The sequence below is a fragment of the Dendropsophus ebraccatus genome, unplaced genomic scaffold (genome assembly GCF_027789765.1).
Source record: "Dendropsophus ebraccatus isolate aDenEbr1 unplaced genomic scaffold, aDenEbr1.pat pat_scaffold_786_ctg1, whole genome shotgun sequence".
Lineage (NCBI taxonomy): Eukaryota > Metazoa > Chordata > Amphibia > Anura > Hylidae > Dendropsophus > Dendropsophus ebraccatus.
The window spans coordinates 48956-62513 of NW_027210385.1; the positions used below are offsets into that span (position 1 = coordinate 48956).

Here is a 13558-nt window from a genome sequence, read left to right on the forward strand (position 1 = left end):
GACTCATCTCATTCCAACATCTTCTGACCTGGCAAAGGTCTGAGACAGTAGATCAGGTACTATGGTGTGATCACCACATGTGGGTGAAACTCGCCGCCACTGGTTTCACCCGCATGCGACAATCACAACAAAGTACCTGCCCCACTGTCTCAGGCCGCCTCCGTTTTGCCAGGTGAGAAGATGATGGTGTCAGAGGAGACCAAACCAGAAATGAGACACCGGCGAGGAAGGAAATGCCTTTTTAGTTACCTAGATAACCCCTTTAAGGGCACCTCCTCCAGACCCCTCTAGGTGTTGTGAGTGTCTACTCCTCCTATCTCTGATGGTAAAAGGGGGCTCCTCCTCCCCCATGTGTGGTAAATGTATCCTCCGGATGTTATGGGCGTCCCATTTACCACTTGATGTTCTGGACGCCTCCTCCTCCAGACAGCTCCAGATGGTCGGGTGTCTTCTCCTCACTCTGGCGGCGCTGTGTTACCTAGATAGGATATATAACAAGCAATGTGTTAATAATGACAGGTTACATATATAGGCTCCATATGAATATACAGTCAGAATAAAAGTGATCTGAGGTGTGAGGGGATTTTGGGTACTCACCTTTACTCCTCCTTGGTGGCGCAGCAGCAGCAAAACAGCGCCCGCAGTCTATAAGGGAAGGAGAAAAACCAGCATGACTTTCCTGAGATCAGACCCGTCAGCAGTGATGGGGAATAGACATTACACTGGAGAGAGGGGACTCAGTGCTATCCTAGTGGGTGAGATACAGGCGGCACCATGTCACTTGTATGTCTGTATTATGTACATGAGGCCTTTCGTGGTTATTATATGTGACTGATAATATAATATATAGTGATGACATGAGGATATACAGTGCAGCAATAGAGGTGTGTTATCATGTAAATGTATCATCCCATATATTTACCTGGATAAGATGGATCTCCTCCTGCTGCTGCTTCTGCCGAGGAGAAACGACCAAGAAATGGAGGGAAATCAATGGTTAGTGTAAGGAAACCAGAATTTCTGAGCAGATTATATAGAAACAATGCTCTTTTACCAGCTCTATTCACACCTGCAGTAATAAACTATTCACCATTACCCACAATAGAAATTAGATCCCACCTCCAAATAGAGCGCCCCCGTCCTCTCTCTATATACAGCATGATAAATAACAATTCCTTGCTTCACAATGTTATAGGTTTTGATTCATTACCTGGGGATCTCCATGGCCGTCCCTTCGTCCTCCTCGTCCTCCTCTTCTTCTCTGTGTATAGAACGTAAACCATCTCATATATAAATATATTGTTATATTACACATGAAATATTTTATTGTAAAGAAGGTGATTGCAATAGTAATGTAGTGAGCTGAACACTGCTCTATACAATGACCATATAGTACTGTATATTGCAGGTACAGCCAGCTAAAGTATAAAGTGTATGGGGACCTTAACAACTAAGTCCCAGTGTCAGCAGTTTGTAATGTGAATAAATGCTGTTAAAATAAATAGAAAAATATGATTCTTTGTCTAACTAGAGCGCCCCCTATCCTGCCCTCCCACTGCTCTTCTCTCTATACAGGATGGGAAAAAAATAAACGTGTATTCACAATACTATAAGCTTTGAGCCCTCACCTGGGGATGTCGTCAGCCACGTCCTCTTCCTCGTCGACGTCGATTTCACTGTGTAGAGAACATACACCATCTTGCATATATATATATATATATATATATATATATATATATATACACACACACACATTCTGTCTTCCTGTCGCTCCTCTCTCTATACAATATAGTAAAAAAAAAAAAAAACTTGTATTCACAATACTATAAGCTTTGAGCCCTCACCTGGGGATGTCCGCAGCCGCGCCATCTTCCTCGTCGTCGTCGATTTCACTGTGAACATACACCAGCTTGTATATATATATATATATATATATATATATATATATATATATATATATACACACACACACACACACACATATACACATCATGTCTTCCTGACGCTCCTCTCTCTATACAGGATGGTAAAATAAATAAACATGTATTCACAATGCAATAAGCTTTGAGCCCTCACCTGGAAAAGTCTGCAGCCTCGTCCGCCTCCTCCTCTTCGTCAGTCTCACTGTATATAGAACATAAACCAGCTTGTGTGTATAAATATATATATATAGACATTTATTAAGACTGGAGTAAATCCAGCAAGACCTGTACCTACCACAAGGCAGCTGCAGAGATCTACAAGTGCTCCGCAGCAGGTGCAGAAATCTACAAGTGCTCCGCAGCAGGTGCAGAAATCTACAAGTGCTCCGCAGCAGGTGCAGAAATCTACAAGTGCTCCGCAGCAGGTGCAGAAATCTACAAGTGCTCCGCAGCAGGTGCAGAAATCTACAAGTGCTCCGCAGCAGGTGCAGAAATCTACAAGTGCTCCGCAGCAGGTATAGAAATCTACAAGTGCTCCGCAGCAGGTGCAGAAATCTACAAGTGCTCCGCAGCAGGTATAGGTTTCTGCCCTGATTTTTCCCTGTTTTTCGGCATAAACCAGGATAAATTAGTAGCAGATGGAGGCCACAGCTTTTTGTGCCCCTTTCTCAATGTGCTCAGGGCTGCACATATATAAATCTGCCCCATAGTGTTTGGGGATATGTGAATATACATATGTGAGTATTTGGTGGGGAACACAGATATAAATGGACTCATATTGTCATATCATGTAGATGGATGATTATATCTCTGCTGCTTCTTCATACTTACACGATGGTCTCCAGGCTCGGGATCCAACCGTGAAGCGGGTACTTGTCGTCTCTGTAACAGAGAACATAGGGTTGGTTAGGAGGATTGGTACTTGGTCCCATTTGAAACTTTCAGAAAATGTTATTTATTGTGATATCTCAATAAGAACATGAAATCCATCAGGATATTTATTAACCCCTTGTCATCACTGCCAGTTTTCCCCTTAAAGTGACACTGTCACCCCCTTTGTGCATTCTGACATCTCTACACAGGTGTAAAGGGTAAATTTAGCGGTTTTCATACCTTATTTTATATCATACGTCATGGTGCTTGTTCAAGTAAAAAGTGTCCTTTTATCAACTGCAGATTGTGTTAAGAGGGCGTGGCCTTGTGGCATAAGCGCCACTTAGTCCCGCCCATAATGCCACAGTTGGCCCCGCCCCCTCGTTGGCTATTGGAACAGGCTGGCCGAAAGGTCTAGACCCCACCCCCTTTACGTACGTCGGCCAACCAATAGGCGTCAAGGAGGTGGGGCCAACAGTGTTGTTGTGGGCGGGGCTAAGTGGCGCTAATGCTGCAAGGCCACGCCCACTTAATACTATCTGCAGTTGATAAAAGGACACTTTTTACTTGAACAAGCACCATGACGTATGATATGAAATAAGGTATGAAAAACGCTAAATTTACCCTTTACACCTGTGTAGAGATGTCAAAATGCACAAAGGGGGTGACAGTGTCACTTTAAGGGGATGTGCACATTGAGGAATAGGCGAGGAATTTAAAGCGGGATCCGCTCTTAGGGTGTGTTCACTCTTCAGAATCTGCACGGATAAACTCCAGTGGATTCCGCCGCTCGCCCCTGCTCGCACACGTTTGCCTCTCCACCTGTCCCATTCTATGGTCGGGCGGATTCCGACATCTGCCCAAAAAATTGACATGCCAATACTTTGGGCGGATGGCGGAATCCCCCCGACCATAGAATGGAGTCAATGGAACAGGAGGAGATGCGGGCAATGGAATCCATGGCAGGTTATCCGTGCGGATTCCATAATGTGAGCACACCCTAAATTTCCGCTTGAAATTCTTCCCATAAAATTTGAATAGAGCAATTCCATTGTGTTCAATGGTATTTCTGCTCTGTTGTTCACACAGCAGAATTTTCTGCCGCGGATCCGCCTTCCGACAAAGAATTGACTTGTCAATTTCTTGGGCCGATACCAGCAGGAGAATCCTATAGAAGTCAATGGGGTTTGAATTCCGCTTGAATTCTGCTCCTATTCTGCCAGAGCTGAATAGATGAATTTCAAGCAGAAAACTTTCCTCTTCAATTCCTCACTGGTAACCCGTCTCGGATTAGGCCACTCACGCTGGAACACATCTCCACCCATGCCATAGACTCTGTTCTATGGCCGGTCAGATTCCGCCATCCACCCGAAGAATTAACAAGTCAATTCTTTGGGTGGACGGCGGAATCCGTCCGACCATAAAATGGAGTCTATGGCAAGGGCAGAAATGTGTGCGAGCGGGGGCGAAAACTATTGTAAAAATGATTTATTAGATTTTTTTGCTGTTTTCGTGTAGTGTAATTACCTGAATATCCATGGGGCGTCCATCACGGCCATCTTCCACCTATTACATAATAATAAAAATAATAATTGCATATTATAAAGGGGATATTAGTCTGTCCTCCAAGTGCTGCATGTTGGGGGAGGTTTTATAGAAACATGTACATTGGAAATCCACTGGCCCAGATTTATTAGACCAGATGATCTGACTATAAATGCGCTGTTAGCACTGGGGATTTGGGTTGGAATATTTTTGTGACAATTTTGCACAAAATCTATGCAAAAAAACTCTGTATAAAGTACAATATGTGAGTTCACCTTAAAAAAAGTCTTCTTACTTTTTTATATTAAATGAAAGGACATTTTTTAAAATACCCAAGGGGATGTTGCTAGGCATCAGATCCCTCCTGTGTACCTGTAGGTGTCTTAAAGGTGTGGCTTAACCTGTAAGGTGCCACTGCTTCCCTAGCTCCAATCAGCATTTAGACGGTACGATATATCGTACGAAAATCCGTTTTGTGATCGTTTTAAGATCGCTTTAGCCGGCCAAAGGCCCACCTGCAGCCCTCCCGTCTGCAGCCCGGCCCGCCCACAGCCCGGCCCGCCCACAGCCCGGCCTCTGCCCGCAGCCCGGCCCCCGCTCCTCCGCAGCCTGAAATTCCCGGCTCCCCTCTTTAGCCAATCAATGCACTGAAGAGGGGAGGCAGGAATTTTGAACACCCGCTACGCCGAGCAGGTAAGGTATGCTCGTGGCGGGGGTGGCGATCGAGCCGGCGCAGGGGGCTGTAGGATGCGTGGCTGGGTTGAATTTGACTGTTATCGCGCAAATTCGCGAGATAATCGTTACGTGTAAACGCAGCATTATGGTGCGTTTACACAGACAAATTTATCTGACAGATCTTTGAAGCCAAAACCAGGAACAGACTATAAACAGGGATCAGGTCATAAAGGAAAGACTGGGATCTATCCCCTTTTCAAATCCATTCCTGGCCTTGGCTTCCAAAATCTGTCAGATAAATCTTTCTGTGTAAACGCACCCTTAGTTCAGACAAATCGCCATGTTACACGGCCTGATTGACAATGTAAATGAGCACCAATCTGCTAGATCGACGCTCATTTACTGAGCCTATTACACAGCTCAATAATCGTGCAGCATGGACTGTATATATATATTTGTTGTTAGCGATGTCCGTGTAGCCCTTGTCTTTAGTGTAAAATAATAAAGTATATACATACCTGCCACGCTCCGCAATGCTTCTAACCAGTCCCAGTATCTTCCTGGCTGCTGCTGCCGGGATGATACCGAGGAGCAGGCAGAAGCACCGGAGAGTGTGGCAGGTATGTATATACTTTATTATTTTCTTTACACAGTCATCAGCCATCAGCCGCACATCACTATTACATGTAGAGATATGCAGATATGGAGACAGGAGTTCTGGGGAAGAAAGCTTGGAGTAATTTGGTAATGGTAAAGACCTTAGGGCCCTATTCCACCGGACGATTATCGTTTAGATTATCTTTAAATCGTTCGAATCTAAACAATAATCGTTTGGTTGAAATGCAGTTAACGATTAACGACTGAACGAGAAATCGTTGATCACTTTATAAGACCTGGACCTATTTTTATCATTGCTCGTTTGCAAAACGTTCGCAAATCGTTCGCATTGAATAAGACATAAGTAACGGTTATCGTTCCATGGAAATGAGTGAACGTTTTCAGGTCTTTCGCAATAGCGGTCGTTTGAGATCGTTAATCGTTAACGATTATGCAAACGATAATCGGCCGGTGGAATAGGGCCCTTAGTTAGAACGTGGGAGTGGGTAAAAAAAATCTCTAAATAATCAGGGAGTAATGGAATTTGCCCCATTATGGTTATATGATGAGTTAGGAGAAGTTAGGAAATTGGGAGTAGTAAAAGTATTGGATGGGGTGGGGGTGAGAACAGAGATATAATGGACGGAAACATCATAAAGAGTTGGGACAGTCTAAAAGCAGAATACAAGATAGAGGAAAGACACTGGTTCTCTTATGTTAGATGCAGAAAAGCGTTAGTTGCAAGTCAGAATAATAGTAAGTTGCAAGGATGTAGCCCCAGCCCATTAGTTACAAAATTAAGGAGTGGATCAATTAAAAAGAAAGAGATCACAACAATATACTCGCACCTTATAATGGAACAACATATAGGGACTAAAAGTAAGGATAAATGGGAGGGAGTAATCGGGAGGATAGATGAAGATAGGTGGGAGAAAGTGTTGAGAAGTATTAAGGAAGTGTCAAGAGTGGGTAACTATAGAATAATTCAATTCAACTATCTCTGCTTTATATTTATTGGAATTCTTATCAAAAACCTCCCTTTCCTTATTAGCAGAAAAATGCTGGAGCCGGATGAGATGTGAAAGTCACCGCCATCAATGCTTTTGTCTACTTGGTGTTTTCCGTCACTTTGGGACCTTGGTGTGTGCTCTAGGTATGGCGTCTTTTCTTTACATATGTGTTGTGTGTTTTGTTACGTTTTTTGTTTTTCACTTTACAGTTCATGTGATTGAGGTTGGTTTCACACAAGACAGTTTATTTTTAAATCTGCCGCTGTAATTATTGAGCCAAAGCCAGGAGTGGATCCGGCAGGTAGGAGACATATAAGCGCTTCCTTTATTGTACCCATTACTTTGAATCCACTTCTGGTTTTGGCTCAAAAACTGCAATGGCAGCTTTACAAAGAACTGGCATGTGTAAATGCAGCCTCAAAGGGAAACCAATGAATCACATGATCTGCTATGGGGGAAAACACCACAAAAATCAGACACAAGAAAAACACTTTATTTAAACAAAATGCTGCAAGGTTTGCTAGAAAACAATACAAGTAATGTAACATGAAAAAAAGAGAAAAAAATTCAAATCAACTGGTGACTGAAAATGCCAGAGGTTTGTAATCTATGAAAAAATCTCAACTCTGCCATTACTTATCAGCTGCTGTATGTCCTGCATGATGTGGTGTTTGCTTACTAGTCTGGAGAGCAGGAGAGGTTTTGTATGGGGATTTCCTGCTGCTCTGGACAGTTCATGACATGGACAGAGGTGGCAGCAGAGGGCACTGTGTCAGACTGGAAAGAATACACCACTTCCTGCAGGACATACAGCAGCTGATAAGTACCGGAAGAGTTGAGATTTTTAAGTAAATTACAAATCTCTGGCACTCTGTAGCACCTGTTGATTTGAAAGATTCCTTTTTTTTTTTTTTTTTGCTGAATCGCCCCTTTTAAAAAAGAAAGCTCCAAATGCTGTTTTCATAGGTTTGTTTTTTAATACCAGATCCCCCTGCAAACTTGTCTGTGTGACTGATTATATTACTATACTATATGTTACTGTGAGATACTTACTCCAAATGCTCCAGACGTTCATCGATGTCGTCGCTGCTGTTGGTGATAGAATAGGGAAGATAGTGAGAACCAAACACACATTAGAGACATCAGTTTTCTGGCCAATAAGAAAAGGATAGTTCAGCAAACATTTTTTTTTTCTTTCAAATCAGCTGGTGCCAGAAAAGTGCCAGAGATTTGTAATTTACTTCCATTAAAAAATCCCAAGTCCTCCATTACTTCTCAGCTGCTGCATGTCCTGCAGGAAGTGGTATTCTTTCCAGTCTGAACAGCAGGAAAGGTTTTCTATGGGGATCTGCTACTGCTCTGGGCAGTTCCTGTCCCAGACAGAGGTGGGAGCAGGGAGCAACTGTGTCAGACTGTAAAGAATACACCACTTCCGGCAGGACATACAGCAGCTGATAAGTATTGGAGATTTTTTTTTTTAATAGAAGTAAATTACAAAGTAAATTACAAATCTCTGGCACTTTCTGGCAACAGTTGATTTGAAAGAATTTTTTGGCTGAATTACCCCTTTAAAAAATAAAAAATCTCCTTACACTAATTTTCATAGGCTTGTTTTTTAAGACGAGGCTATGAGATACTTACTCCCAGTCGTCCGAATCCTCCGCGATGTCGTCGATGTCGCTCCTGTTAGTGATAGAATAGAGAAGATAGTGAAAACCTAACACACATTAGAGACATCAGTGATGATCGGGGTCTATAGGGGAGGAATTATAGGGTCACACAAGTTTTACATTTTTAGTTTTACATTTAACCAAATGCTACAAATTTTGCTAGAAAAAATACAACTAATGTAAAATTAAAGGGATAGTTCAGCAAAAAAGTTTTTCTTTCAAAACAGCTGGTGCCAGAAAGTGCCAGAGATTTGTAATTTACTTCCATTAAAGAATCTCAAGTCCCCATTACTTCTCAGCTGCTGTATGTCCTGCAGGAAGTGGTATTCTTTCTATTGTGGAAAGCAGGAGAGGTTTTCTATGGGGATTTGCTACTGCTCTGGGCAGTTCCTGTCCCAGACTTAGATGTCAGAGAGCAACAGACTGGAAAGAATACACCATTTCCTGCAGAACCTACAGCTGCTGAGAAGTACTGGAATTTTTTTTAATATATGTGAATTACAAATCTTTGGCACTTTCTGGCTACAGCTAATCTGAAATAATTTTTTTTGCTGAATTACCCCTTTAAAAAAAACTCCTAACACTGTAATTTCCATAGGCTTGTTGTTTAAGACGAGACTATGAGATACTTACTCCCAATCCTCTGTGTCCTCCTCGGTGTCGTCCTCGCTCCTGTAAGTGATAGAATAGAGAAGATAGTGAAAACCAGACACACATTAGAGACATCAGTTTTCTGGCAGAACGTCATTAATAAGAGACAATAATGATATTTAGAGACATCCTCAGGATGATCGGAGTCTATAGGGGAAGATGCAGTAAAAATAAATAGAAAATAGGATTCTATGTGTAACTAGAGCGCCCCCTATCCTGTCCTCCCCACGCTCCTCTCTCTATACAGGATGGTTAAAGAATAAGCATGTATTCAAAATACTATAAGGTTTGAGCCCTCACCAGGGGATGTCCGCAGCCTCGTCCTCTTCCTCCTCTTCGTCAGTCTCACTGTATATAGATCAGAAACCAGCTCGTGTGTTAAATCTGCCCCATAGTGTTTGGAGATATGTGAATATACATATGTGAGTATTTGGTGGGGAACACAGATATAAATGGACTCATATTGTCATATCATGTAGATGGATGATTATATCTCCGCTGCTTCTTCATACTTACACGATGGTCTCCAGGCTCGGGATCCAACTGTAGAGCGGGTACTTGTCGTCTCTGTAACAGAGAACATAGGGTTGGTTAGGAGGATTGGTACTTGGTCCCATTTGAAACTATCAGAAAATGTTATTTATTGTGACATCTCAATAAGAACATGAAATCCATCAGGATATTTACTAACCCCTTGTCATCACTGCCAGTTTTCCCCTTGAGGAATAGGCCAGGAATTTGAAGCAGGATGCGCTCTTAGGGTGTGTTCACACTTCAGAATCTGCACGGATAATCCCCAGTGTATTCCGCCGCTCGCCCCTGCTCGCACCTGTGTGCCTCTCCACCTGTCCCATAGACTCCATTCTATAATCGGGCGGATTCCGACATCTGCCCAAAGAATTGACATGTCAATTCTTTGTGCGGATGGCGGAATCCCCCGACCATAGAATGGAGTCAATGGAACAGGAGGAGATGCGAGCAGTGGAATCCATGGCAGGTTATCCGTGCAGATTCCATAATGTGAACACACCCTAAATTTCCGCGTGAAATTCTTCCCATAAATAATGAATAGAGCAATTTTCTATTGTGTTCAATGGGATTTCCGCTCTGTTATTCACACAGCAGAATTTTCCATCAGAATTTTCTGACACGGATCCGCCATCCGACAAAGAATTGACATGTAAATTTTTTGGGCCGATTCCTCCAGGGGAATCCTATAGAAGTCAATGGGGTTTGAATTCTGCTCCTATTCTGCCAGAGCTGAATAGAGGAATTTCAAGCAGAAAACTTTCCTCTTCAATTACTTACTAGTAACCCGCCTCGGATTAGGCCACACGCGCTGGACCACATCTCCACCCGTGCCATAGACTCCGTTCTAGTGACAAGTCAATTCTTTGGGTAGGTGGCGGAATCTGACTGGCCATAGAACGGAGTCTATGGAACGGGCAGAGATTTGTGCGAGCGGGAGCAAAAGCTATTGTAAAAATTATTTATTTGATTTTTTTCTGCTGTTTTAATGTAGTGTAATTACCTGAAAATCCACGGGGCGTCCATCACGGCCATCTTCCACCTATTACATAATAATAAAAAATAATTGCATATTATAAAGGGGATATTAGTCTGTCCTCCAAGTGCTGCATATTGGGGGAGGTTTTATAGAAACATGTACATTGGAAATCCACTGGCCCAGATTTATTAGACCAGATGATGGGACTATAAATGCGCTGTTAGCACTGGGGATTTGGGATGAGATGTGAAAGTCACCACAATCAGTGATTTTGTCTTCTTGGTGGTTTCCGTCACTTTGGGACCTTGGTGTGTGCTCTAGGTATGGCGTCTATTCTTTACATGTGTGCTGTGTGTTTTGTTAAAGGGGTACTCCAGTGTGGGGGGGCACTTTTTTACTGGGACCGGGGAGGAGGTGGCCGAGGAAAAAGCCGTCCACTCACCTCCCCGGTTCCAGCAGCGGGTTCCGCATCGCAGCGCTCCGGTGCCCGATTCCCAGCCGCTTCCCGAGACGTGACTTCTCAGGTCCGCTCAGCCACTCAGTGAAGGAGGCGGGATCTGAGCGGACTTGAAACGGATCCCGCCTCCTTCACTTCAAATGGATGGATGACATTTATATTTTTGTATATTTATTTTTGATTGTTGATATGCAATGACATTCGTTGTAAAGAAAAAAAAAGTTTTTGTTTTTTCACTTTACAGTTCATGTGATTGAGGTTGGTTTCACACAAGACAGTTTTTTTGGAAATCTGCCACTGGAATTTTTGAGCCAAAGCCAGGAGTGGATCCGGCAGGTAGGAGACATATAAGCGCTTCCTTTATTGTACCCATTACTTTGAATCCATTGAACTCATTACTTTGAAAATCTTAAGTCTTCCATTACTTATCAGCTGCTGCATGTCCTGCATGATGTGGTGTATTCTTTCCAGTCTGGAGAGTAGAAGGGGGTTTTCTATGGGGATTTGCTGCTGCTCTGGACAGTTCATGACATGGACAGAGGTGGTAGCAGAGAGCACCGTGTCAGACTGGAAAGAATACACCACTTCCTGCAGGACGTGCAGCAGCTGATAAGTACTGGAAGAGTTGAGATTTTTAAGTAAATGACAAATCTCTGGCACTCAAAAATGTAGAAAGCTCCAAATGCTGTTTTTCAAAGTTTTGTTTTTTAATACGTGATCCCCTGCAAACATGTCTGTGACTGATTATATTACTATACTATATGTTACTGGGAGATACTTACTCCAAATCCTCCAGACGTTCATCGATGTCGTCGCTGCTGTTGGTGATAGAATAGAGAAGATGGTGAGAACCAAACACACGTTGGAGACATCAGTTTTCTGGCAGAACTTCACCAATAAGAAGGTAGTAGAAAGGATTGTTAAGCAAAAAGTTTTTCCTTTCAAACCAGCTGGTGCCAGAAAAGTGCCAGAGATTTAGAGATTTGTAATTTACTTCCATTAAAAAATCCCAAGTCATCCATTACTTATCAGCTGCTGAATGTCCTGCAGGAAGTGGTATTCTTTCCAGTCTGGAAAGCAGGAAAGGTTTTCTATGGGGATTTGCTACAGTGCAGTTCCTGTCCCAGACTTAGATGGCAGCATAGAGAAACTGTGTCAGACTGGAAAGAATACACCACTTCATGCAGGACATATAGCAGCTGATAAGTATTGGAGATTTTTTTATATTGAAGTAAATTACAAATCTCTGGCACTTTCTGGCACCTGTTGATTCAAAAGAATTTTTTTTTGCTGAATTACCCCTCAAAAAACAAAAAAAAAAAGCTCCTAACACCTGTAATTTTTATAGGCTTGTTGTTTAAGACGAGACTATGAGATACTTACTCCCAATCGTCTGAATCCTCCGCGATGTCGTCGATGTCGCTCCTGTTAGTGATAGAATAGAGAAGATAGTGAAAACCTAACACACATTAGAGACATCAGTGATGATCGGGGTCTATAGGGGAGGAATTATAGGGTCACACAAGTTTTATATCTTCAGTTTAGATTTACTTACCCGAAATCCGATTCTTCATCTAAAGAAAAAAAAATAGAAAAGCGTTAGTTTAGAGAACTGCTTTATACATTGTAGAGATACATAGATACATAGAGATATTATAGACAAAACTCACCCTCGCCGTCATCCAGTCCAGCCTGAAATAGGAAATAGAGAGAGTAAGCAGAGGACATTGGTATATTGCTGAGCATGAGACCTCCTTCTGTGCCCATCTGACCTATGTGCTTGGATGGGATAGGGTGTAGGTGGGGGCACTATTACACTGCTCATCCAGGATTAGACACACAGTCACTTCTTCCAAAAACAGACGGGGGGCTGATTTAGTGGGCTATGAAGTAAAATGGTCAGATTTGTAATCCCGCTGTCAGTCCGCTCTGTGGAGAAGGTGGGGGGCAGCCCGAGGACCATATGGATAACATCTAGGCTTTTCCATGTGGTCCTGGGGCTGTCTCTACCTTTTCCATGGAGAGGGCAGACAGCGGGATTACTAAGCCGATCACATTGCTCTTGCATACTGCTCCCCAGTATCTTCATTGCTTCTGCCCGCTGTCCTTAGCCGCTGGTGGAACTCCAGAGACGGTCTGTGAAGTTCCACTGGCAGCTGCGGACAACGCGCAGAAGCCAGGAAAATATCTGGGAGCGGGCAGAAGCATCGGGGAGCGGGCAGAGGTCTGTATATACTTTATTATTTTCTTTATACAGTCATCATCCATCGGCCGTGCATCGTTATTACACGTAGTGATGCGCAGTCGGCGGCCAATGTTTGTAGGTCAGGACCAAAAATAACCAATCAGTCGATGATCATTGTCTTTATTACAAGGAGCAATAATCTGCAGAATCGGAGCTCTGGCTAGGAGGACCCCACTCTTTTCTAGCTGGGTGTCTGTTTGTGAACCAGCACACTTATGTTTGTGAACAGGTGTGAAGTATCTTTTCAACGCAAGGTATTTCTAGTTTTTTACACTCATACTTCTACTTATACCTTTGCCATCTTTGTCTTGGCCAATTGTTTGTTTTTCTTTATTGAAAAATACAATTACAAACGGCAAAAGAAGATATCTGAACAAGAGAGATATTGCAAACCTGATTGTGGCAA

The 13558-nt window shown here is 42.9% G+C and overlaps 1 protein-coding gene across 1 annotated transcript; it reads right to left on the reverse strand.

Moving 5' to 3' along the window:
- Positions 1-249: 249 nt before the first annotated feature.
- On the reverse strand, positions 250-12596 carry LOC138779844 (nucleolin-like). Its single transcript, XM_069956649.1, has 19 exons — positions 12578-12596; positions 12463-12481; positions 12291-12332; positions 11690-11725; positions 10475-10513; positions 9460-9510; positions 9244-9291; positions 8926-8964; positions 8264-8305; positions 7676-7711; positions 4323-4361; positions 2754-2804; positions 2077-2124; positions 1845-1892; positions 1629-1676; positions 1211-1261; positions 923-955; positions 598-645; positions 250-478 (listed from the first exon to the last, which is right to left on the reverse strand). The coding sequence occupies exons 5-18, from the start codon at positions 10504-10506 to the stop codon at positions 600-602; spliced, it is 612 nt and encodes a 203-aa protein (XP_069812750.1). The 5' UTR covers positions 10507-10513; positions 11690-11725; positions 12291-12332; positions 12463-12481; positions 12578-12596; the 3' UTR covers positions 250-478; positions 598-599.
- Between the last annotated feature and the right edge of the window lie 962 nt (positions 12597-13558).